The 25,322-nt window shown below is 39.2% G+C and overlaps 1 protein-coding gene and 1 pseudogene across 6 annotated transcripts; both read right to left on the bottom strand.

The window, feature by feature from the left end:
* Nucleotides 1–3,910: 3,910 nt before the first annotated feature.
* On the bottom strand, nucleotides 3,911–7,333 carry LOC131319697 (S-type anion channel SLAH2-like; annotated as a pseudogene).
* A 4,672-nt stretch (nucleotides 7,334–12,005) lies between these two features.
* LOC131319695 (S-type anion channel SLAH2-like) lies at nucleotides 12,006–20,047 on the bottom strand. Of its 6 annotated transcripts, none has more exons than XM_058350077.1 (7): nucleotides 19,642–20,047; nucleotides 18,187–18,270; nucleotides 17,239–17,437; nucleotides 16,432–16,908; nucleotides 15,175–15,945; nucleotides 12,776–12,807; nucleotides 12,006–12,630 (listed from the first exon to the last, which is right to left on the bottom strand). In XM_058350077.1, the coding sequence occupies exons 3-7, from the start codon at nucleotides 17,413–17,415 to the stop codon at nucleotides 12,198–12,200; spliced, it is 1,890 nt and encodes a 629-aa protein (XP_058206060.1). In that variant the 5' UTR covers nucleotides 17,416–17,437; nucleotides 18,187–18,270; nucleotides 19,642–20,047; the 3' UTR covers nucleotides 12,006–12,197. The 6 variants fall into 6 exon arrangements, with proteins under 6 accessions (XP_058206060.1, XP_058206058.1, XP_058206059.1 ...); XM_058350075.1 differs by having other exon boundaries at nucleotides 17,239–17,431; nucleotides 19,642–19,876; XM_058350076.1 differs by lacking the exon at nucleotides 19,642–20,047 and adding an exon at nucleotides 19,401–19,519.
* Between the last annotated feature and the right edge of the window lie 5,275 nt (nucleotides 20,048–25,322).

Below are 25,322 nucleotides of genomic sequence, written 5' to 3'. Positions count from 1 at the left end.
ACGCGAGATTTCAACCTTAGATGGGCGAATATCAGATTTTTCCGTCACATATAAAAGTTGATATCCATTTCTATCAACAGATATCATATGCTTTTATAGATGCATATAATCTGGTGCATGCATCTTATTCGTTTCAAAAGGTAATATAGTATTGGAAAAGATGCATACAAGTTCAATAGGATGATTCTTGGAATTCTCTAGGAGACTTGGATGGGCGGGCATTGGATCTTTCCATGAACTGTTGGGCGGACGAACTAATATGATATTGACGTTTTCGAGAGAAAAAAATTACTACTGTTAGTTTGTAATCCTAAAGAAATTTTGAAATTTGGGTTGGGCCGGGGCTCATCTGCCTCTCAGTCCGTCCTCGGAAAAAACGCTAGTAGAACCCAATTTCAAGAAAAGACACCAGCAGGATGTGTTGGATTACATAAAGTAGGATACAAAAATGATGTATTAATTGTTTTCTTTTCAAAAACAGTCTATGGAAAGTTGTTTTGTATAAAGGTAACCAAAATATGGACACGTTACTTGAAACGAAAATTGTGGTTGCCTGGTCCACCACGTGAGGGGGGGGGGGGGGGTGTTCACCATTTGGGAATCCCTATCTCCATCAGTTTTGAGCTTACTCAAGACCTAAACATGTCACCTTCTTTCTTTCTTTCTTTTTTCTCGACGGTCACTGTGTTCAGGTCAGGCACGTCTCAACTAATCCCCGAACCTTACCGCCAACAACCCCTCCTTCCCCTTCTGAGGCGGCGGGAGGGGAGGGATCCTTCCCCTCCAACCCCCCCATTTCTCTCTTTGTTCTCTTCCCCCAACAGTCGAACCGTCTTCTCTGTCAATTTCGCGATTGAAGTTCGGGCTTCCATTGGGAACTTTTCAGCCAAGTTGTTTTCCAGCGAAGTTCCGAAGCTTTGGTTTTAGTGGTTGTGGGTAAAATATTGTCCACCACCATTCTTAGCCTCCATTTTTTCAGATCTGTGACCTGACGCCGTCTACCGCATTTGCTGGGCAACGATGTGTTCCTATTTTGTGAAGCAGTGGTGGTGATTACGAGTGACCTGACGCCGTCTACCGCATTTGCTAGGCAACGACCTCTCAACGATGTGTTCCTATTTTGTGAAGTAGTGGTGGTGATTACGAGTCTATCAAGGTGGTTACGAAAGAGTGACGGCGGATGTCTCGGCGGTGCTTCTTTTATTTGGTTATTTGTTTTAATAATGTCCTCTCTTGGGGGGGGGGGTTTGTTCTCCTTTGGAGAGTTTCTTCTCATTCTGTAGGGAGGCGCATCTACGCGCTTATACATTCTTTCTATTGAATACTACCTCTCAATTTTTGGTTAAAAAAAAAGGAAAAAAACTAATCCCCGAACCTTTCCGGTCTGGTCAAAGATAGGTCATCCACGCTGGGACTCGTCAACTCGGGAATTCACAAGAAATTACTTCCTTACGGCTTGACCCAATAATCGAACCCTGGTCAATTGTGTAAAGAGCAAACCACCAACCAACCGGACTAAAGCTAACATGTTACCGAATCATCTGTAGCTGAAAACAATTTATGCACTGCACAAGTTGACTACACCCCAGGTGTACCTTGGCTGCAACTCCTTATTCCATACGTAATTATGTCCAAATTATTTAAATTTTAGTCCAAGTTTCATGGGACCACATGGATATTTCAATGGACTACTTCTTGATACATTAATCTCTCTATTAATCTCATTCCACCAATTCATATAGTTTGTGGATTTTGATTTCAGTTAGGCCTTCACAGTGTTCTTGGGATTTTTGGTTCAAATTGGACCCGATCTTTTAACCGATAAAAACGACCAGCGAAGAGTGAGAAGAACTGTCACATGGCAACATGTGGGAAAGGGAGACATGGACAAATTTGTGATAGGAGAAAATGCCCAAGGGGTTGATATACATCAGTGTCCTGTACTGTATCTATCTGTGTGTCAAAGCAGTAATCTTATTTACGTAGTTCCTTTTGTCTTCTCTGTTGGATCTTCTCTTCTTCTGCAGAAGAAAGCATCACCAAGGGAACCTTCATATCTTTGTTTTTCCCTTGTATTTTGCTCCTATATATCAACTCAGAAGGGGGACCATAACCTCCCAACTTGTTGCTCATATTCGTTCGTTAGTCATTGTTGCTACTAGGAAACAAAACCGCGGTTTAAATAAATCCCGGTATTATCTGTTCTCTTCTCTGTTTTAATGCATTCACAGTCATAGAATTATATCTTTCAAGGCATTTAAAATCATGACCATTGATTGCCAAGATGGACGGTGAGATATTGGGCAATGAAACAGAGCGATGGGCGTAACACCGCTGGATGATAAAATTACTCTCTCAATGAAAACTTCAATTATTATTGAAGTGTCTAAGTTGTTAAGACAAGTGACAATTTCTCTTGCCTTGTAAAATGCTTAGAGCAGCTCTAACAAGAGCCTTCAAATCCCACGTTGTGAAGCAATTGCCACTTTTGATGCGAGTATCTGGTTGTCACATTAGCCTTCAAAAAATACTTCACCTTCAAATTTGAAGCTAAGGTTGGAGATGCTCTTAGGGCAAGAAAAGGCATTTTGGGCATTCAGAGACTCAAAACTGATAATACAAGAGTGCCGCCACGTAAGGTCCTCGTGTGTTGTACAAACATACAAAGAGAGCAATGTAAATTTCTAGAAACCACAAGATAATTCCATGTAATTGTCCTAAAAGTTAAGGATAGAGAATTTAGGGTACAAACTTGACAAAATAGCAGTTTTTAGGTGTTAAACGCAGGGACTTGAGTTCGTGCAAAAGAACTCAATTCCACCGGTAACTACCTGGAGCCCCTCTTCCAAAACAATTGATTAGATAAAGGAAAATCCCAATAGTATGACAGGAAAATGACAAAAAAAACACAGTTTTGTTTGTGTTAAAGTGCCTTGAAATGTGTAAAAAGTGCATCAAAAACTGCGGGTTTTTGTTGTTGGTATTATTCTTATCTTACTGACAAACAAGTGAGCTATCAATAGCGTAACCGTTAAATAAATAGACGACGCATGAACAAGATGTTACTGACTAGAGCAGAATAATTACTGCTTGGTTTAAGGAGACAATCTTCTCGAAGATAGAAATGCTTAAAGAGTGGGTTGCTGAAAGAGATTGGAAGAGACATTGAAGCAAACGAGAAGGTAGACAAAAACCTTGTTTCAATTGCCGCATGTCCGAAGCATTCAGCCTAAGTAAGTTCATTGGTTCCAATGACCATTAATGGTCCAATGTGGTATCTATTAGTACAATGAAAACCACTGCAAGGCGATTCTAGTGACAAGATTCATCATTTGATGGATAGTGTCGGTAATCGGTATCGAATGAACTCGCACAGCCACGGATACTAAGTCGCCACGACATTCTATTTCGTACTTGTAAGCGTGATTATTCGAGCCGACAGTCTGCCTGAAAGCAACTCAAGTGTCATACACTGCTTCTGGCAATGGTCCGTACGTTGGACAGAGTTTTGGTGTCTTTCCGTTCAATAAAGGTGTCTCTACTCATCAAGAACGAACAAACAGTGCCTTCCAAACCAGTTTGAATGCTGGCCTACATATGGCTAGACCATGAGGAATTTAACTTATGTGCCTCAATTGTGGAAAATAAGACATCTACCAACTATATTATAGGCGAATCGTTCAACGCGTGATTGTGCTTGGTTGAAGAGAATTCCGCTTTCGGAATTTTTTGAGCATCTTTTCTCTAACCAATGCAAATGCAACTTACCCATTTGAAAGGATAATACGAGATATTCTTAAGACCTAGGGGCCGGGGCTCAATGATATGGTACCGTGGAATGAAGAAAATCGATACGAAATAACGAAGTTCAGCAAGTAAATATGAACATAACGATTTCCCGAACAATATATGAGAAAATAGGTTGCAATATCATAGATTCTCATGATTTACGACTCAAAAGATGTCCATACGGTACCCTTACGTAAACCTCCATTTTTCACAATGCATCAAGTTCACCGGAACCGCAAAAGCCTATTCCTCCCTTGTCCCCAAAAATGTGAATCTTCCTCATTTGTCTTGGTAAAATTCAGAGGGATTGCAGTGTGCTACTGTTGTGCCAGAACTGCCGATTCCTTTTATAATGGAGCTTGGAGGCATCATATAGAAGCCGCGATATCCTTCCTGTCCAATTTCATACAATTAAGGAAATTTTCGATATCTTTATCTGGGCTTCCGGTTCTCCTATGGAACCATTTATGGTGGTGTGCTTTTGGCCTTTGGTCGGTAATGGCAATAGCAATGTCATTTGGGAAGAGGTCACGTAGCACAAAGGCGCAGAGGATAGTCGTTACAAGCAGCAACGTGACGATGAGAGTGGAAATGGCAGAGAGTAGTACAGAAAGAGATTTCGTTGCCACATTCGGTACCTCAGCGGAGTAGTTGATGGTTGCAATGGCAGCTCCAGTCATGGGGAATGTGTAGGCCCACCAAGCCAACGATATACAAGCCGATAAATGAACTTTAGAAACTAAGACACAAGGATGAAGATACAACTGATATGCACAAAGTGGGGAAGAAGTAACCATGCCTGAATCCTCGAAAGAAATTGACTCGAACGGCCTGTAGTAACAAACAAACAAAGCAGGCTCATTAGCGACTATCGCAGACTGATTTAACAATAAGAACTGGAAATAAACCTGGAAGGGGGTGCAATGCAACCTGGTTCCATTTAACATCAACCAGAAACTGAGGTTACCGAGTTCTCCTTTTTTTTGATCAATCATTATTCCAGGGCTTAGTCTGATTCGAACACTTTTAAGTAAGGTATGGGAGGTTCCTAAATGGATTTGGGCTAATCCTCTTCAGTTATAAGCAGCTATGACTCACGGCAACCGGGTGTTGGAACTCTGGACATTCACTAGGTGAACACTAACAGGAGGGGAACATGGAAGCATGCCTTGCTAGCCAAAAGTGACCAGGGTTTAACATCTCCAAGACAAATGATTCTAAGTTTAGGGTGGGTTATTTGGTTCTGGATTTGCACAACTTCTTGCAGCCCTAAGATACAGCAAATGTCATTCCCACTTGTTTACAAGGCGAACACGATCTAGACTCATCTAAATGGATGATGCAAGACAAGTTAGGGACTCTATATCCTTTCCAGAGCTTGTCTAGCAAACATGCTTTCCATCATCAATTATGGCATCTTTTCTGGAAGAAATAAAATGACACTCAGTTGGGATTTGGCAAAGAACGCTTGTGCTCATCACCCCGTGCTTGACAACTTCTGTTCCCTTGTAGTGGCAATTAACGGTGATAAGTTTCTGTTGGAAATTCTCTCACATCGGTTAATTATCTCCTCCAAAACTAATATATGAGTCTGGGCGGCCTCTCCACTCATAGCCAATTCGTATTGAGTTGGATGCTTTAACAGTTTCTAAAACCAATTTCCGTGCCAAAATTTTTGTTATTGCTGCAGGTAATGCAATTCCGATTGTATCCAAAGTTGGTAATAAGTAAGAACTCATGATATGAGTGACACGAAGACTAACCAGTGATAAATAAAGGAACAGGGCAATGAAGTAAGCAATCTGCGGCCCATAATCAAAGGAGCCTTGAATCCTCGCCCATGCTATCGAAGCAGCACTGGGTGCAGCAACAAACAGAAAGAAAACTGGATGGAGCTCCTTCGGGAGTGTCTCATTCGTTGGAAGTCTCTGGTAGAGAGTTACAAATAAGACAGTTTAGTGAACCAATCCAACTGCAAAGAAGAATATCGGTCCTTCCTTTAGCCCCATCGATGCACCCAATAAAGCCCCCACGAAGTTCCCGACAACAGACAGGTGATTTGAAGGATTTGCCACCTTTGAAAGTCTCCTTTGTCCTCCTGACATCCACTGTCCATAAATCTTAAGCTCTAGGCAAAAGATTGGCGTCATGAGAATATACCAGAGAGCCGAATGTATGTTTTGAGCAATGGATGGTGGGAATCCAAGAACTAAGAACAACAAGGCTATCCATGGGGCGAAGAAGTAGTTAATACGGACTGGATGATAGTATTCACGACGAACCGCTTCATAGTAGAATATGACTTCGAGCATGTAGGTGAAATATACTGTGGCTACCAGAGCAACAGCTATGCACCAAAGGACGAGGTTTACGTCCAGGCTCACATGAAGGAACTTCGTGGAGGGAGAAGTGACCAGGGTTTTCCACAGAATGGCTTGGCTGCCAACCCCGAGGCAAATACCGAATGAAGAAACAGGAAAGCGTAGAAGAAACGGCCACCGCTGGTCTTCTGGAAGCAGGATTTCTTCTGAAGCCTGTGAATCGAAATTCGTTTTTCTTAACACTTTGACGTTAATGTCCAGTATTTACAAAAGGAAAATTACTAAATCACATTGCAAAATAAAAAAATTTTGGCATATCAGATATGATAGTACTATAAAGGGATTCAAAACACTCGGCAGAAGGATTGTTATTCTTTCACGATTTTAGTACATTGACCAAGTGTAGAAGAGGGTCTCATTCATAAATATAAAGTGATGCATCAGATTAAAATGACGCGTTTTCCTGCAATGAATCTCCACCAATAGAATCGTATACCTTCGATTTATGTTTTACAGGAAAATAAACTTGCAGAAAAAATTTTGGGGATAGAAAACACATACCCTGAGGGTATCTAACTCAGGCCCTTCCAAGGCATCGAAGTATCGATGTGCAGGCAAAGTCTCCATCTCTACGTTCTGCACAGTGTTCGCCTCTTGTCCTATTTCCCGAGACTTTCCACGTAAATTTGATAGCTGCCCTTCCAACTTACCAGAGCATGTTTTGAAAGAATGGAAGATTTTATCCCTCGGCCTTTCGATCCTTGGATTCTTTGGTGGGAGATGCAGGAGGCGACTTGGAAATAATCCACTTGCTGCAACTGCCTCATCAAATGCAGAACCAGTTGGCATTGACTGACAATGGAATTTCGGGCTGTTTAGTGCCAGACGTTGTAGGATTTGCAATATCACTGTTGAAAATCGTTCCATCTTGATCTCTGAAGAGAACTCTTTTAGTGCTCTGTAAGTGAACTTCTACTGGGGAAGACGACATACTGATAGAAACCGAACGCATTTTCAACAACAGTTTTTTTTTTCAAAGAGTGTTTAAAAGCACCCTCTGTGACGCTGATTCCTTGCTCCGCCACTGATTGGTGATGATAAATAAGAGACGGTCTGTGCGTTCGAATTGAGTGACCCTGAGATTCTCTGAGAACATTTGAAATAGCGTTAAGGCATGCAATGGACAAATATGACTTCACAGCAGATGTAAGCCAACATTAATTTGAAATAACTAGTTGCCATTAAGAGACAGCCAGCCTCCAGAAGAAAAAAAAACCTTCCACAGTTGACTAAAGCTTATGACTCCCTGTGAAAAGTGACACGGCGAAATAAAGACAGGGCTAGATAGCATTTTAGCAAACGAGATAAACACTTGAATTTACGAGCCCTCCTTAAAATGTGTTGGGAAAAGAGAGAATGAAACTCTATAAATTTATTGAATCAAAAGATGCTTATGCCCTTAGGCTTAAAAGAAAAGAAAGGAAGAGAAAAGAAAATTAAAAGATCGAATTTCCCTCCCATTGTTTGGTTCGGAGAGAAAGATGGGAAAAAATAACAAATTCAATTTTTCTGAACAATAAACTTGTCCACCCACTTTCTTTGCTTTTACTTTCCCCCGCTTTCTTCAAGTGCCGAACAGAGGCGTTAAACAAATACGGCAATTACCTCGGAGACGAAGGCTTTGACTTGGTCTGGAGACGAAGCAAGACAATTGTTTGGAAACCAAAATTAAAAAGAAATAAGACATCTTACCAAAATAGGGAAGATGTAAAATTAGAAACCTGCGAAACAAGGCAGCAATAATTTAGGTCCCCTGCCGATCAAAAAAATTTCCAAAATAAAGTACCGCAAAATCAACTCGACATGCTCCGAAAAAATCCTCCTCGACTTGTTCTCCATCCGACCAGTCTGCCCGGAGAGCTGTTCTTTAGCAAAGTAATGAAACAAAAATTGGCAACATTAATTAAATAACCCTCTCCCGCCTTCTATAATAATATTTCTGTGCGCTAGCTTTTGCCGTCCAAGCTCCATGGACTCCCCAGCAAATCACCCATCCTTACATGGCTGCGGGACGAACAGACCAGTCTCATTTTTTTCTCTCTATGTTATCTTTCTCTCACCATAAATCATTCAAATGATCACTAGTATATGGAGTAATTTCCAGAAGCTCACGAGGGAGGGGGGCTTGATATCATATACGTAGAGGAGGAGCGATAGAGTGCAACGATCAAGAGAGTTGAGTGGGATAAATTACTACTTACGGAGCCAGAATCTTTGCGTAGGGAGTACGAATATATACAATCAAAATTTTTTTTGATAATACATTTTTTTCAATGCAAATTGTAGGTGGGCGACACCCCTTACTAGCCCCTCTAGCTCTGTCCGTGGATGGAGGAGTGGGGTTGATTGGAAGGGAAAAGTGGTGAAGGGTGGAGTGTATATCTATACTTCGATCACCAGTGACAAAAAGCATTAAAAGTGGAGTCCACGGTTATGTGTTAAGGAATTTGTTAACTAGAGAAAGAAAATGTACTCCATATGACACTTTAAGGTGTTTTTTAGTAGTAGTGTTAATTAAAGTATAGAGAGATTACTCTCTCTCTCTCTCTCTCTTCCGAAAAAAAGGCCGCCCTCCCTCTCCTCTCTCTCTATCTCTCTCTCTCATCTACTAAAACTCAGTACTCTACCGGGTTTGCAACGGTTGCAAAGGCAGCAAAAATGGACACAAAACCAAGGTGGTAGCCCATTTTTAAAGGCAAAAAATGCGATCGTTTCTTATTTTACTGAGGCCTAGTTTCTCAAAAAAACTTGGATTTTTTTTTTGTTTAATCCTTCTTCAAATTTTATTTTTTTTTTGCATTTAGTAGTTTTGCGTCAAAATTTTGTGAATTATTGGTTTATCTTGACGAGAGGAATCAAAGAATTAAAAAATCATGACATATACCCAAATTTTTTTTTTTAAATATCTATAAATTTTTTTTTTTTGGGAAACTAAGCCTGAGCCAGAAAAACACTGACCCAAACAAAGGCCACAAAAAGCCGAATGGAGATGCTTTTAAGGTTGAGCCTAATTGGTCTCGGTACGTAATAGCCCAATAGGTTTGGGTGTTGGACTGGTCACATAATCCTTTAAAATGGTCTTCGCTCTCGCACTCAATTATCGTTTTGCTCTTATGCTTTCAATCCTCGTACTTACAAATTTTAGTTGTTTTGAAAGACACTTTCATGCTCCTGCTCACGCTTCCGCAACCACACGTGCATCATGCGACTTAGGTGTACGATAGGTCCTAGGGTCTAGGTTAGTAGGGTGGGTCCCACTAGACTAGGATACTAGTAGTAGTAATTTCCGAATCAAACAAAAATCAAGTCACCATATGTATGAATACACATATATAGTCACATAGTAATCAAGATGTACGATTAAACATTGGAGTTCATTATTTATTTTAATTTAGGAATGTTACAAAAACCTTCAGAGGAAATTTAACAACTCCAATTTCGAGGTAAAGTTGGACGTTATTCTCTTGAGTGGATGTCAAATTTAAAGATGTCAATATTTCACATTTGCCTTACAAAAATTGACACCTCCAAATCTAAAGCCTGTGTTGAAGATGCTCTTCATAGACAAAATAGCAGTTTTTAGGTGTTAAATAAAAACAGGGGCTTGAGTTTGTGTAAAAGAAAACAATTGATTAACTAAACAGAGTGTTACTTAATAGTAGTTTTCTGAAACAGATGAGAGAATTGAAACAAACGAGAGGGTAGAGGAAACCCTTGTTCATTGTTTGATTGGATAGTGTGTAACAATCCGCGCCAGTTCACCTGTTAATCATTCGTTTAACTACGTGGCTCAAAAAATTAACCTCAAGTTATACAGTAGCTGTTTGGGTTTTCTTAAATATTGAATTCAATTTCCATATCTTCCCGATGTGAGATGTGGGATTCCACAATGTCAGTATCAAATCACTTGTTAGGGTTGGAATTTACTTTGCAGAAAATGAACTTGCACAAACATGGAAACAAACTGTCACTTTTGTTTTTTTAGCTGAGGTGTTTGGGCCAACTTACACGCACCTCAAATAATTCTAAAATAAAATAAAAAAAACAAAAGTTTCACGACATCTATTTTGTACTTGTGCAGGAGCAGTGATATTCAAGGCGCAAGCTGACAGTTTTCCTGAAATCAACTAATGTGTCAAACACTGCTTCCGGCATTTTGAGGAACTTATGTATCCCCGGTATAGAAGGGGGTTGGTATCCCCTCCAGAAAGTTTCTAATTTTTCGGTTATTTTCTGTTCGCATTTGGATGATCAGTTTCGTTCATTTTGTAAAGTTCGGCGAGAACCTTAATCAAACCAACTATTGTGTTCATCGGACTTTAATAGATACATGATCGACACACGTGAAAATTGAAGAAATTCAAAACTGGGTCCAAAAACATACTGAATCGAAACCCAATTTTGTTTTTTGTTTTTGTTTTTTTTTCAATTTTCACATGTGCGGATCATGTATCTACTAAAATTCAATGAACACGATTTTTTATATGATTATGGTTCTCGCCGAACTCTATATAATAAACAAAGCCGATCATCCAAATGTGTACAGAAATTAGAAAATTAGTACCAGTTTGAAATGCTGGCCTAGTTAGGACGCGGGGGCTCTGCTGCCAGGGGTGGGCAGCAGCCCCTACCCACACTCACACACACTCACACACGGCACCGTTTCGTTAAAGAAAAAAAAAAAAACTATTCCGCTTGCAATCCTAAGGAGCAGAAACGTGATTATGAGAGCCTTAGAGTTAAAATTTAATTATGTCTCTTTAGAATAATATGATCAGAATAATAAGATCTTCACGTCAATTCAAACGGATTGAAAATTGGAGCACTTAATTTTTTAATCATATTTTTTAATATATAAACGGTCTAAAAAAATTAAGTGTGCCACTTTTTAATTCGTTTGAACAAGTACGAATATCTTATTATTCTAATCATATTATTTTAAAGAGATATAATTAATTTTTGTCTCTAGGACTCTCGTAATTAAGTATCTGCTCTTTATTTAGGATCCTGTAGATCAGAAACGTGATTATGAGAGTCCTATAGACAAAAGTTAATTATATCTCTTTAAAATAATGTGATTAGAATAATAAGATATTCGTACTTGTTCAAACGAATTAAAAAGTGGCACACTTAATTTTTTAAACCGTTTATATATTAAAAAATATGATTAAAAAATTAAGTGCTCCAATTTTCAATCCGTTTGAATTGACGTGAAGATCTTATTATTCTGATCATATTATTCTAAAGAGACATAATTAAATTTTAACTCTAAGGCTCTCATAATCATGTTTCTGCTTCTTAGGATTGCAAGCGTAAGAAATTTTTTTTTTTCTTTAACGAAACGGTGCCGTGTGTGAGTGTGTGTGAGTGTGGACAGGGGCTGCTGCCCACCCCTGGGCAGCAGAGCCCCCGCGTCCGCCTAGTTATGGCTAGACCATGATCAGTTTCACTTATGCGCCTTAATTGTGGGGAAATAAGACATTTGCTGCCAAGGCTAATGGATCAATGCATGGTTGTGCTTGGCTGAATAATTCCACTTTCAGATTTTTAGGGCATCTTTTCTTTAACCAAATGCAAATACAACTTAAACATTAGAAAGGATAGTATGAGATATTCTTAAGATCCACGGGTCCACGATATGGTATCATCGAAAGAAGAAATTTCATACGAAGAATCCGAGGTGCTTTTACAAGATTCGGTAAGTTACCGGGTAGTAAATTAACCGACAAGTGCAGAATAGCATAATACCAGACAGTAAGATGGGTAATATGTGAATGCTTGGGCTACCTTTATGAGGTAAAATTCAAGTTCAGCAAGTGAAAATAAGGAGATCAATTTCCCAAGCAAAAGGGCTGCAATATTTTATTTATAGATACTTATGACTTACAACTGACATGATGGCCATACTGTACCCTCTCCCAGTTACAACATAAACCTCCATTTCTCACACTACATCAAGTTCACTGGAATAGCAAAACCCTATTCCTCCCTTGTCCCCCCTTTTCTCCCCAAATAACTGAATGTCCCTCAGTGGTCATGGTAAAATTGAGAGACATGGCAGTGTACCTCGGTTGTGCTGGAATTGTCAACTCCTTTAGGAATGGAGCTTGGAGGCATCATAGAAGCCTCGATATCCTTCCCACCTGAGTTTGTAAATTTGAGGAAATTTTCAATGTCCTTATCTGAGCTTCCAGTTCTCCTGTGGAACCATTTATGGGGGTGTGCTTTTGGCCTTTGGTCACTAATGGCAATAGCAATGTCATTTGGGAAGAGGTCACGCAGCACAAAGGCGTGGAGAATAGTCGTTACAAGCAGCGATGTAACGACGACAGTGGAAATGGCAGTGAGTAGTACCGAAAGAGATTTCGTTACTACGTTTGGTACCTCATTGGAGTACTCGATAGTTGCAATGGCAGCTCCAGTCATAGGGAATGTGTAGGCCCACCAAGCCAACGAGAACCTATACAAACCAACAAAGGAACCTCAGAAAGTTAAGACACAAGGATGAATTATGGATAGCTACAAGTAACACACCGGGGTTGGGGGGGGGGGGGGGGGGGGGGGGGGGGGGGGGGGTTTTGGGGTGGGTTGGTGAGTAACTATACCTGAATCCTCGAAAGAAATTGACACGAACAGCCTGTAGTAACAAAGAAACAAAGTAGACTCATTAGTCATTAGTGAGGCAACTATTGCAGAATGAAATTTAATAGATATTCAGAATGGTACAAAAAGGGAAGGACTCAACACTTCTGCCGGGGTGGGGGTGCAACTTGGTTCCATTTAACATCAACCAGATACTGAGGTTACCGAGCTCTCTTCTAGTTGTTCAAACCGTAATTCTGTTGCTTAGTCTGACTTTTTAAAACTAGTATGGGAGGCTTCCTAAATTGATTTGGACTAATCCTCTTCACTTCTAAGCATCTATGAGTCATGGCATCCACACATTGGAACTTTGGACATACACTGAGTGAGTACTAACAGGTTGGAAATGGGAGCATGCATTGCAAGAAGCGACATAAAATTGGAATAGCTCATTACATGACGCCATACATTCGGTCATGTGTTAGGTGACGGATATAAATTCCCCCTTCACATGGGTAAGGCAATAAAAAAGAATTGAAATAATCTAATACGCTACAAAGTCCAAGAGGGGGGTGAATAGGACTACTAATTTAAATTTAAAGCAACAAACAATTTAGGCTACTATCCAAATTCCATGCCAAGGCTATCCAAATTAACAATATAAGTTAAGAGCAATTAATCTAAAGAACACAAACACCGAGATATACGTGGAAACTACTTAGGGTCAATCATACCCTAAGCATAAAACCAAGGCCTAACTACCAAAATTGCTATAGATCAAAAGGTTTACAAAGTGTTGAGAGAGGAATAACAATTTTACCCCAAAAGCTTATCCTAACTCCACCACTTTGATGTAGCTCCCCGAACTCCTTCTTGATCCCATAGCCACCACGAGTCCACCACCTCGATTTCCGCTCAACACGGCTCCGGAATCATCCGGCCAAGTAGTATCATCGGCAACAATGTATGGATTTTAAAATAGATGAAGTTTTTGTGGAAAACAAATCAACCTAGAGAGGATACATTGAATATTAGAGTATTTCTCTAGGATGACAAAGGATGATCAAATGCTCTATTTAGATCATCTCAAATGCATAAGCACACAAGGATATGAGTGAAAGTGTTTTTCTCTCTCTAAAGTGGCTGATGCAAGAGTGGGTTGCCCTACCAGAAGAGAAATTCGGCATATATATATGGTTGGAACAAAAACTTAGAGCTAGCCAATAAGGGATGGACACGGCGGGTGCTAGCGCGCTCCAGCGGCGCTCTTAGCATGCGAGCTAGCGCTAGCGCGCTGCCAAGGCGCTCTGCAAGCGCCCTTCAAAATTTGGTATTTAGAACTAAATCAAAAATCAAGAACACTTTGAATAGCGCCACCGGAGAGCTCTAGCACTCTTAGGGCGCTAACGAGTGCTACCGCGCTACAAGAGCGCTCCGCTAGCACATGGTTCTGTCCACTTTTTGCCTTAGAAAATTTTTCTTCCTTCAAGCAAGGCCAGCAAAGCTTTTTCTCATGCCTTGGAGAAATTTCTCTACTTCTTCCCATAAAACAAACCAAGAGAGCTAATGCCATGGAATTAAAAAGCGAGGTTGCAGTATTGAAGTTTATGCATAAAACTTAGAAGTGATGCATGGAAAATATTACACTAAATGCATAGAATGCATATACCTCTTTCGAACACAATCTGAGCATCCTTCAAGGCAAGAGCTTCTCAATATTTCTTCATTCACCGGGTGGAGTATCTAGACAAAATAAAATAAAAGAACCACCTCCTAAACCCAAATGAAAAAAGAACAATACAGACTCCAATGGTTTTGACATAATCCGGAAAATGCCAATTATACTAACAAGAATGTCCCAAATAGTTGCAGTTTCTTGACCAAAAGCCTGACTAGGCATCTCTAAGACAAATGATTCTTAGGGTAGGCCTGGTAGGGTGGTTGTTTAATTCTAGATTTGCACAACTTCTTGCAGCCTTAATTGAGCTGTAAATGTCATTCCCACTTATGTATCAGGCGAACATGATTTTGACTCTTTAATGGATGATGCAAGACAATTTAAGGATTCAAGGCTCCTTCACCAATTATTGTAGCTTTTCAGGGAGAAAGAAAATGAGACTTGAGTGCGGGACTTGGCTAAGAATACCTGTGCTCGTCTCCTAACGACATATAACCCCACGCTAGAAAATTTCTCAACTTAAAATGGAATTTCTTTTGTTCCATTTCAAAAATTCAAAAAAGTTGTTTTTTTGTTCCCATGTAATGACAGCTACAAGTTTCTAAAATGAATTGCAGTGCCACCGTTTTTGTCATTGCTGCAGATAATGCAATCCCCAAGACAACAAATGCCAAAATGATTCTATCCAAGTTATGATGTAGATATAAAGTAAATGCTCATGATATGAGTGACAAGAAGACTAACCAGTGAGAAATAAAGGAACAAAGCAATAAAGTAAGCAATCCGTGACCCATAATCAAAGGAGCCTTGAATCCTCGCCCATGCCATCGAAGCAACACTGGGTGCGGCGACAAACAGAAAGAAAACTGGATGGAGCTCCTTTGGGAGTGTCTCATTCGTTGGAAGTCTCTGATAGAGAGTTACAAATAAGACTGTATAGTGAGCCAATCCAACTGCAAAGAAGAATATCGGTCCTTCTTTCAGCCCCATCGACGCACCCAATAAGGCCCCCACGAAGTTCCCAACAATAGATAGGTGATTTGAAGGATTTGCCACCTTTGAAAGTCTCCTTTGTCCTCCTGACATCCACTGTCCATAAATCTTAAGCTCTAGGAAAAAGATTGGTGTCATAAGAATATACCAGAGAGCTGTATGTATGTTTTGAGCAATGGATGGTGGGACTCCAAGAACTAAGAACAATAAGGCTATCCATGGGGCGAAGAAGAAGTTAACACGGATGGGATGATAATATTCACGGCGAACCGCTTCGAAGTAGAATATGACTTTGAGCATGTAGGTGACAAAGACTGTAGATACCAGCGCAACAGCTATGCACCAAAGGACGAGGTTTACATCCAGGCTTACATGAAGAAATTTTATGGAAGGAGAAGTGGCCAACTTTTTCCACAAAATCACTTGGCTGCCAACCCCGAGGCAAATACCAAATGAAGAAATAGAAAAGCATAGAAGAAACGGCCACCGCTGGTCTTCTGGAAGCAGGATTTCTTCTGAAGCCTGTAAAGCAAAATTCGTTTTTATTTTATAACAGTAGTAACGCTTTGACATTAATGTCCAGTATTTACAAAAGGAAAACAACTAAATCACATTGCTAAATTCAAAAATGTTGGTGCATTGAATATGAAAGTATTACAAATGGATCCAAACACTTTGCAAGATGATTGTTTTTTTTTTTTTCCTTTTTGATGATTTGCAGGATGATTGTTATTCTTTCACGGAACATTGACAAACATGAAAGTTATATTTTAGAGGGTGCCACAGCAGCCCACACTTGAATGGTGATATTACACATGCAACATGGAACCCAATGTATAATGGAGAAAAGTCTAAAGAACCAAATAACAGCAGGAAAGCTACTTGTCATGCAAAATTATGAAAATTTCAGGATCTATCCACCTTTAAAAGTTGGAGGGAGATGACATTATGTAACCAAATAACAGGAACAAACTTGCAGAAAAGAGTTTGGCGATAGAAAACACATACCCTGAGGGTATCTAACTCAGGTCCTTCCAAGGCATCAAAGTATCGATGCACAGGCAAAGTCTCCACCTCTACGTTCTGCTCTGTGTTTGCCTCTTGTCTTATTTCTTGTGGTTTTCCACGTAGATTTGATAGCTGCCTTTCAAACTTACCAGACCATGTTTTAAAAGAATCAAACCTTTTGTCCTTCAGCCTTTCAATCCCTGGATTCTTTGGTGGGAGCCGTGGGCGGTTTGGAAATAATCCACTTGTATCTGCCTCATCAAATGCAGAACCAGCTGGCATTGTTTGAGAATGGAATTTTTCCTGTTTAGTGCCAGAAGTTGTAGGATTTGCAATCTCATCGCTGAAGATTGTTCCATCTTGATCTTGGAAGAGAACTCTTTTACTGCTCTGTAAGTGAACCTCCATGGGGGAAGATGGCATACTGATAGAAACAGAATGCATTCTCTGGCTTTGGACAGCAGCTGTTTTGGTTTCCTAGTGTATAGAGAAAGTATTACACCAGGATACAGTGTTCTTTGATAGAGCTACAAAATTCACTCCATATTGTAGTATTTTGCATTTAAAAGAACAAGGAAAAAAATTGAATTTATGCAATTCACAACGTAATAAACAACCTAATGTCTCTATCTCAAGCTCAGGTAGCTTTGTTCCTATGAATACCAACATACCACAATATGAATCATATTAAGAATGCAAATCTATGGGTATGCTAGACATGTCAAGACGACCAAAAAAGTGAAAGATGAGCATACAAAGAAGGATACTAATGCTTACTCCCATCTGGTGGAAAGAAAAAAAACTTACTGTAGCTGAGGAACTGAAGAACTGAAAACCAGTTTGTTGATGGTGAATATCCAAGTTTTTGGGCTCCTCAACCCTATCAAAGCCTGCTACTTCATTTGCAGCTATAAATTTGATGAGAGATGGAACTACTTCAGGAGAGACCAGCTTTGACAAACCAAGATGTTCATTGTCTTCCATGACAAAGCAACTACACCTACAGCTGCAAACAGCTCAGTTATTCAGGGATCTTTGAAACATTCAAACAAACACATTAAAAATGCAGCTTCTAAGTGATGAAGTGAGTTACGGTACCTATACTTCAGTGTTGTAAAATAATTTCAGATTCAACCAAGATTACTTCTAATTAGTACATGTTTTATGTAGACTCAACCCTCTCAGCAATACCAAAAAGACCCCAAAAGTGGTATCAAGTACTCTCATGATATCAGACGTAGTCAACGCAATTACACATCCGTAACAATAAGCAAATTTAGAAACCATTTTCTGTCAACAGACAAAAGTTTGATTGCATATATTGGCAAACCTAAGGTCCTACAGAAACAATCAAAATATGACTTACTGGCAGTACTCTGTTTATGGCAACCCAGGTCACTTGTAGATATTGATTTCTAAACCAATTTTATGCTTCTTATTTTTTCTGGCAATACATATTAGATGGTTTTTTCTAATTTGTATCTCATACTGATAATATTCTAGGATTTGATTGCCGTGTGACAATCAGATTTATTTTTTAAAGGAACTAAGATGAAAATCTTCAGACATGAAGTCAATTCCACTGGAAAAGTTGCATTTTCGTGACTACCATCTCCACACAACTCCGTTGAAATGCAGATAATTTTGAAGGAGAATGAAAGATACATAAAATTACTAACCAATCATGACGAAATAAAAAAAACTTCGCTTCAAACGTACAGAGTTAAAGATTGTTAAGAAAGAGACAGTCTGTACCTTCAAATTCAATGACCCTGTGAACTTGGGTTGATGGTTATTAGAGCTATGCCTTCAAGCACCAAAAGAGGTATACCCTTTTCACTGCAGATAATGAGTCAACAAAAGACTCATATGAGAAGGTTTTTGGTGAACCACGAGGTGCAGGAAACACAAAACAGATTTATAGAAAGACGAACATGATTCCCAACCATGGGAAGCAGTATAAATACCGAAAGGCTTGCAATGTTCTTGCAACAGCTACATCAACCCCACACTTCATGTGAGACAAAAAATATAATTTGTATGAAAATGACATCTACGAAAAGGACAAGAGAGAGAGAGAGAGAGAGAGAGAGAGAGAGAGAGAGAGAGAGAGCAAGGCATTTTAGGCTTGAAAATTTTGGTTTAACAACTCATTTTCAATTAAAAAATTAGGTTTGACTACATTCACTTGACAGCTATGAACAGAATGGATGACAATGGGACATATATGCATGTTACTGCTAAATAGAGTTCCAATTTTTAAATGATGAATTACTAGTGAAATTTCAAGAAATATGAGACTCTGAAAGGGAAGGCAGAGGAGCAACATCAGTTGCTTTTGCCAATGGACAAATATTGCTTCATAGCAGATCTATGCTAACATTTGAAATAAAACTTCAGCAATAAAAAGACAGCCTCAAGAAGCAAAATATAACTTCCACAGTTGATCAAAGCTTATGTCTCCATACGAAAAGTCACGAGTTCGAATCTTAGAGTAGATCACTGGGTAAATATACTCTTCTTGAAGCCACCAAGAATACCCGGGACTTGGAAGATTATTGAACGTTTTGCTTTCCGCTTAAAAAATTACAACAGAGTTTCTGGACGAAAACACGACAGCAATTTTCAACAAATTGATGAGTACAGAATCTAACAAATTGATGAGTACACAACCAAACAAATTAACGAGTACAAAATAAGTTAAGAAAGTCAAAGGACTAACAAGTATAATACTCAAACACGGTTCTAAATTATAATGGACGCCAACAAACACATGGCTGGGTCCAAAAATGGTCTCCCCCAGTAGTTTACATTTATGAGGAGAAAGACCACACATGTCTTGTTTAGGATATTTAAATGCAATGCATCAACCTACGCCAATCTGTCAAATCAACCCAAAAACAACATCCAAGAAAAAAATCCAAGGAATTCGTATTCAAATTCTATAAAAGCGGCTGAACGGTGACCACCTCAGGAAATCATGGCCAGTTTTTTTCTGGGTATCACTTATCAAGTCATCTTCTTTCTCCCCACAGCCGACTCGGGACCGCCTTGAAAAATTTACAGATATTTCCAGCTCTAGCTAGTGCTAGTCCCCACATCCAGCAAAGGTGAAGAAGTGACGACTCATGGAATATTAAGAAGAAGGAAAAAAAAAAAAGAAAAAAGAAGAAGAGCAAAATTAATTTTAAAATGAGATTAATCACCCACCTCAAGAAGGTCCACGGGGGCTCCTTTATCTTGATGGCCAAGGGAAATACTAATGTCCCACAAACTGGGTTTCCGGGACTGTTCATTGCCATTCTGCCCATTTACAGCCCATTCCACTTTTGGATTACTTGAACCCAACGTAGGGCAGTCAAGTTTGGAGATGAATCAACAATGAGTTGAAGAGAAAAAGAAAAAAAAGGAAAAAAAATTTCCCTAAATGTAAGGGAATCCGAGCTCGACACCTGCATCAGAAACCACATATTACAGCGGAATTCCTGTTCTGTACCATTATTTTTACGGATGGATATAGATAAGCATGCGTGGTGTACGCGTGCGTGTAGAGAGAGAGAGAGAGAGGGGGAAGGGACAATGGTGGTGGGAATCTGACTAGGACGGTGGTTTTTTTGTTTGTGGCGGAAAAATGAACTGAATATTGACCTAATACCTAATCTCCAACACTATGATCCGAACTGATAAGGTGGATTTCCTACGTATCATTGTTTTTTGCCTATACGTTTGCGGAGATTGGAGGAGTGTTAGTAGGGAGAAACTTTTATGTACATCCGGGGTTGGTATTCCTTCCTGTTCGTTTCTTATTTTTCGATCACATTTTGATAATCGATCCCATTCATTTTATAGAGTTCGGCGAAAACCTTAATCATACCGAAATCGTGTTCATCGGAATTTATTTGATACATAATCGGCATACGTGAAAATCGCAAAAAAACCAAAACTGGTTTCAGATTCAGTGTGTTTTTGGACCAAGTTTTGATTTTCTTCAATTTTTACGGGTGCCGATCTTGTACCTACTAAATTTGATGAACATGATTTTTGGTATGATTAAGGTTCTCGCCAAACTCTACAAAATGAAAGTAACTGATCATCCAAATATAATCAGAAAATGTGAAACTGGCTGGAGGACATACCAACACCGTTAGTATCCTTGGCATACATAAAAGTTTCTCGTTAGTAGGTTAGTCCACAAATTTTAAAGGGTATAGTCCTGAATCCCAAATGCGCACGACAGGGCTCAAACCCTGTTCTTCCACATGAGAAGGACCGGAAGATGCCAACTGGGCTCTAGAACCAATCAGCCAAATATAATCAGAAAATGCGAAACTGGCCTGAGACCGGAAGGGATACCAACACCCTTGATATCCTCAGCATACATAAAAGTTTGTCGTTAGTAGGTTAGTCCACAAAAAAATTTCAGGGTATAGTCCTAAATCCCAAATGCCCACGACGGGGCTCAAACTTTGTTCTTCCACATGGGAAGGACTAGAAGTTGTTAACTGGATTAGAGCCCATTGGCATACATATCAAAGGGAAAAAAACAAAAACGAAAGGAACGTCCCACATCCATTGAGAACCCTTTTAGAGGCTATAGTTCTGAATCCCAAACGTCCAAAACGGGACTCAAATCTTGTGCTTCCGTATAAGAAGGATCAAAAGATGCCAACTGAGCTAAAACCTATTTACCAACATAACATTGTTTGGCTGCAGAGAAATTGCAAGAGGAAAAAAAAAAGAAGGAACGTCCCACATTCATTGAGAACCCCACTTTTTCACATCTCCGTTTACATCATCGCTGCTTTTAACCCGAACCACCCAAGTAAAGAGAGGTCTGAAAGTTGATGTTACGATTACGAGGAAAAATGAGGATCGGTAAAAAAAAAAGGCGCTGCCTTTTATTTTCTTTCGTAGCCCATTATATTTCGGTAAATGGTTGTTGAAAATCATACATAACATTTCGGTAAATAGCTGTTGAAAACAAGATTATATTTCGATAACTACATGTCGAAAATATGTTCAACTTTCGGTAAACAACTGCTGAACATATATTTTCGGTAAAGAGCTGTTGAAAAAAATATTATATTTCAGTAATTGGATGCTGAAAATATATATCAATTTCGATAACTAACTGTCGAGTATAATTGAAAATTTTTAACGGGCTATGAGAGAAAATAAAAGGTTGCGAATAACAGCGCCCAAAAAAAAAGGGCCTAGACAAGTACAAAGCAAAGCAATGCCATTTGATTGTTTTTTGCCAAAAAAAATGAGTAGGGAAGAGAATAAATTGAAATTGAAAACATGAAAAGTAGAGAGTGCCTACTAACCCATTGCGTCGAAAACCTGCATGGTAGAGCGACTAACCCAAGGAATTTAGTTAAATGAGTATGAGAAAGCAAAAAGTATTTATCTTTTATTATGTTGTATGTCTGAATTCTACAAAGGCCAAATAATCTAAACTTTGGACCCGTTGGATGAGTAGTCTAGTCATTAACTTCGAATCTTGAAATTAATTGAGGCACGCGGAAGGTGATTATTATTATTATTTTTTTATCAGCAAATTTTTTTATTAATCACTGAATTTAAAAATTAGAGAGATTTAAAGGACAAGAAAATGAAAATTATTTAATCTCTATAATTATCCGAGGCCCAAGCGCTAATCAAAAACCAACAAAACCTTAAAAACCCAAAATGCCGCCTATGCCACCACACCTGAACAAACCCCAATCCAAGCGCTGGAGGTGATTCATATCTACGTTTATTAGAAGGAAAAGAAAAGTTTGCCGACTTTTCAGGAAAATTAGTACTCCTATTGGTTGGCTTTAGGTTGTGTTCCAGAAAGAAATTAAGAATTTATTTTTTGTTGAATAAAAAGGGTTGTTCCGAAAAATAAGAAGGGTGGTAATTATTTTGGTAGAATTTATATAGGTACCAATGGGCGCCAGGAGGGAAATCGTACCGCGGCCTCGCTAGGCCGTCTCTGGCCACCGGACAGCCGATCCGAGCCGTCCAAAAATTTTAAAAAAAAAAAACCGAGGGGGCCTAATATATACACGGAAAAGGGGTGCTCGGATCAAGCATCCTACACACCTCGGATGCCATTGATTCTCACATAAGCCCCCTCGGTTTTTTTTTTTAGAATTTTTGGACGGCTCGGATCGGCCGTCCGGTAGCCGGAGACGGCCCGGCGAGGCCGCGGGTACGATTTCCCTCCGCTGGCGCCCATTATCATAGCAACAGTTTTATTTTTTGTATAAGTCAATTTCAAGCTCAAAAATCATGTGTTTACGCAAATAATTTTTCTACCACTATAGATTTTGTTTGATAGATCTCATTGAGATCTTTAATACGGTGTAAAAAAAATTGAATTTTTTTTTTCATTTACATTATTTTTGAGTTTGAAAATGTGAAATGAACATTTTAAAAAGAATTTTGTGGAATGCCCCTTCTTATTTTTGAATTAAAAGTGGCAAAATAAGTACTTATTTTTTAAAAGAAATTCCGGAACGGAGCCTTATTAATACTATACAACCGTAGTATCTTTGGGAAGATCATTTTTTAGAATAGTGATAACGGGTTGCGCCGTTGCCGTTGGTTCGTCCACAGTGGGATCCAGGAACAAATTAAATTGTACTGCAGTAAATTAGGGTGGTGGTCCCTACCCCTAGTTTGTCGTACCTGTTGTCGCCAGCTGGTGCTGGAAAAAGTACTACTGGCATTGACCTGGGCTTTTTCAAAAAAACATAATCCTAAAAAACATGGGAGAAACCCAATCCGCTGGCTGGGGCCGCATAATAAACAAAAGAATCTGGAATGATTTCCGCTTCAGCCCGTGGACGAGGATCTTTCCTTTCCCACTTTGCTAATGTACTCCGTTTTGGGCCTTTCTTTGGCGTCTACCTATGTAATCTGCTGTATTTTATTAGCTCTCTTGCCGTACAAGAGTGTTTGTCCGGCATTCGACTAGGGGAAAAATTCAAAATACCTCCAATCTTTACACTAAAATTCAATTAGACTTTCAACTTTTTAAAAATTTCAATTTTACTCTCAACGTTATCTTTCGTTAATCAAATTGCCATCTTCCGTCCGAATAACTAACGGATTCCGTTAAAGGCTCTGTTAAATATCGTTCTGATCAAATTTTGATGATCCGAGCCGCTCAATATGTTCAAAACGTGATTTTAAGGGTATCCGGAAGAAATCAGTTCAACAAAAAAACTGTTCAGATGAAGCCCTTCCCGGTCATTTTTTTTGTTGATTTTTCGCGGGTACCCTTAAAATCACGTTCTAATCACATTGAGTGGCTCGGATCATCGAAATTCGATCGAAAAAGAGGAGGTGCAGACCAAAGCAAAATCCGGACGTTCGGACTTGAACAAAATCCGGATCGATCCGCACCTCCCCTTTCTCAATCGAATTTCGATGATCCGAACCGCTCAACTATTCAATAAAAAACTGTTCAGATGAAGCCCTTCTCGTTCATTTTTTTTGTTGATTTCTTGCGGGTAACCTTAAAATCACGTTTTCAACACATTGAGCAGTTTAGATCATCAAAATTCGATCGGGACAGTATTTAACAGAGCTTTTAACGAAATCCGTTAGTCATTCGAACGGAAGGGAGCATTTTGGTTAATGGAAGATAACGTTGGGAGTAAAATTGAAGTTTTTGAAAGGTTGAAAGTCTAATTAAATTTTGGTGTAAAGGCTGGGGGGTATTTTGAAATTTTTCCTTTGACTTCATAAAGTAATCTTGAGAAAGCATAGGCTCAGGTGGATGAGAATTGGGGGCTTGGAGGAGCTCGGTTCAAAGTTATCAATTTCGTACCGATAAGTGTACCGTTTTTTTTCTTCTGTTGGGACATTACATACAGGTGTGTATCTTGATACCATTCCGGAATGACCGCAACATATATTTTCTATATTTTTAGTATCGACCAGTACTGACCGGTACGTCTGGTATCGACTAGTACAGGCCGGTATTTTGGATAGTACAGAACACCTAAGTATGTGTACCGTTTCATGTTCAGTATGGTCCGTACCAGCCGGTATGGTACGTGATTGACAACATTGGCTCGGTTAGGTAAAGCTATAAAGGACGTTAGTCGAGACTCAAGCAGCGTCAAAGGCCAAGTATCCTAAAAATGACTAATGGTCTTTTTCAAGCGGAAAATATTGTCAACCATAGGATAAAATGTTTTATCCCGTAAATAATTTCATGTCTTCTGCACTGCCAAACACCAAAAATAAGTACCTTCTAAATAAATGGAGCCTTAATCCCTTTGACAGTATGAGTGATGGTGTTCAAGAAACAAAAACATTCAGGGAAAGTCTACAATACACACCTCTTATTTGGATGTGCATCATATGCACCCCCAAAATGTTATGAATTATAGAGAAAATGTTACGAAATATATTGTTAGAAAGTTACGAATCGTATAAAGGTTACGAGACACACTAAAATGTCATGAATCATAATGAAAATGTTACGAATCGTACTGCTGAAAGGTTATGAATTCTAGAACAAAAGTTACGAAACATTCTAAAATGTTATGAATGAACTATAAAATAGGTGCATATGGTACATCCTTTTAAGGAGTGTGTATTCTATTATTTCCCAAACATCTATGAGTGTTGATGAGTAACACATGCAATAACCCATTTTGTTGTTAAGAATTCCGAACGCATATAGATTATAAACAACACGCACTAGTTGACTTGCTACCTCTTATCCTAACCACGTGACTCAAAAAGTTAATATCGAGTTATACAATAGCTTTTCATGAATCCTGATGTACCAATTCAATTCAATTCTACCCACCGATGTGGGGCTAGTAAATGGGGCTTCACATAGATCTTCCAAACCCCCAATCTTATCTTGGAAAGGCTGGGCT

The sequence above is a fragment of the Rhododendron vialii genome, chromosome 3a, assembly GCF_030253575.1.
Source record: "Rhododendron vialii isolate Sample 1 chromosome 3a, ASM3025357v1".
In the NCBI taxonomy this organism is placed as follows: Eukaryota; Viridiplantae; Streptophyta; class Magnoliopsida; order Ericales; family Ericaceae; genus Rhododendron; species Rhododendron vialii.
This window is presented reverse-complemented; position numbering and strand designations above follow the sequence as displayed.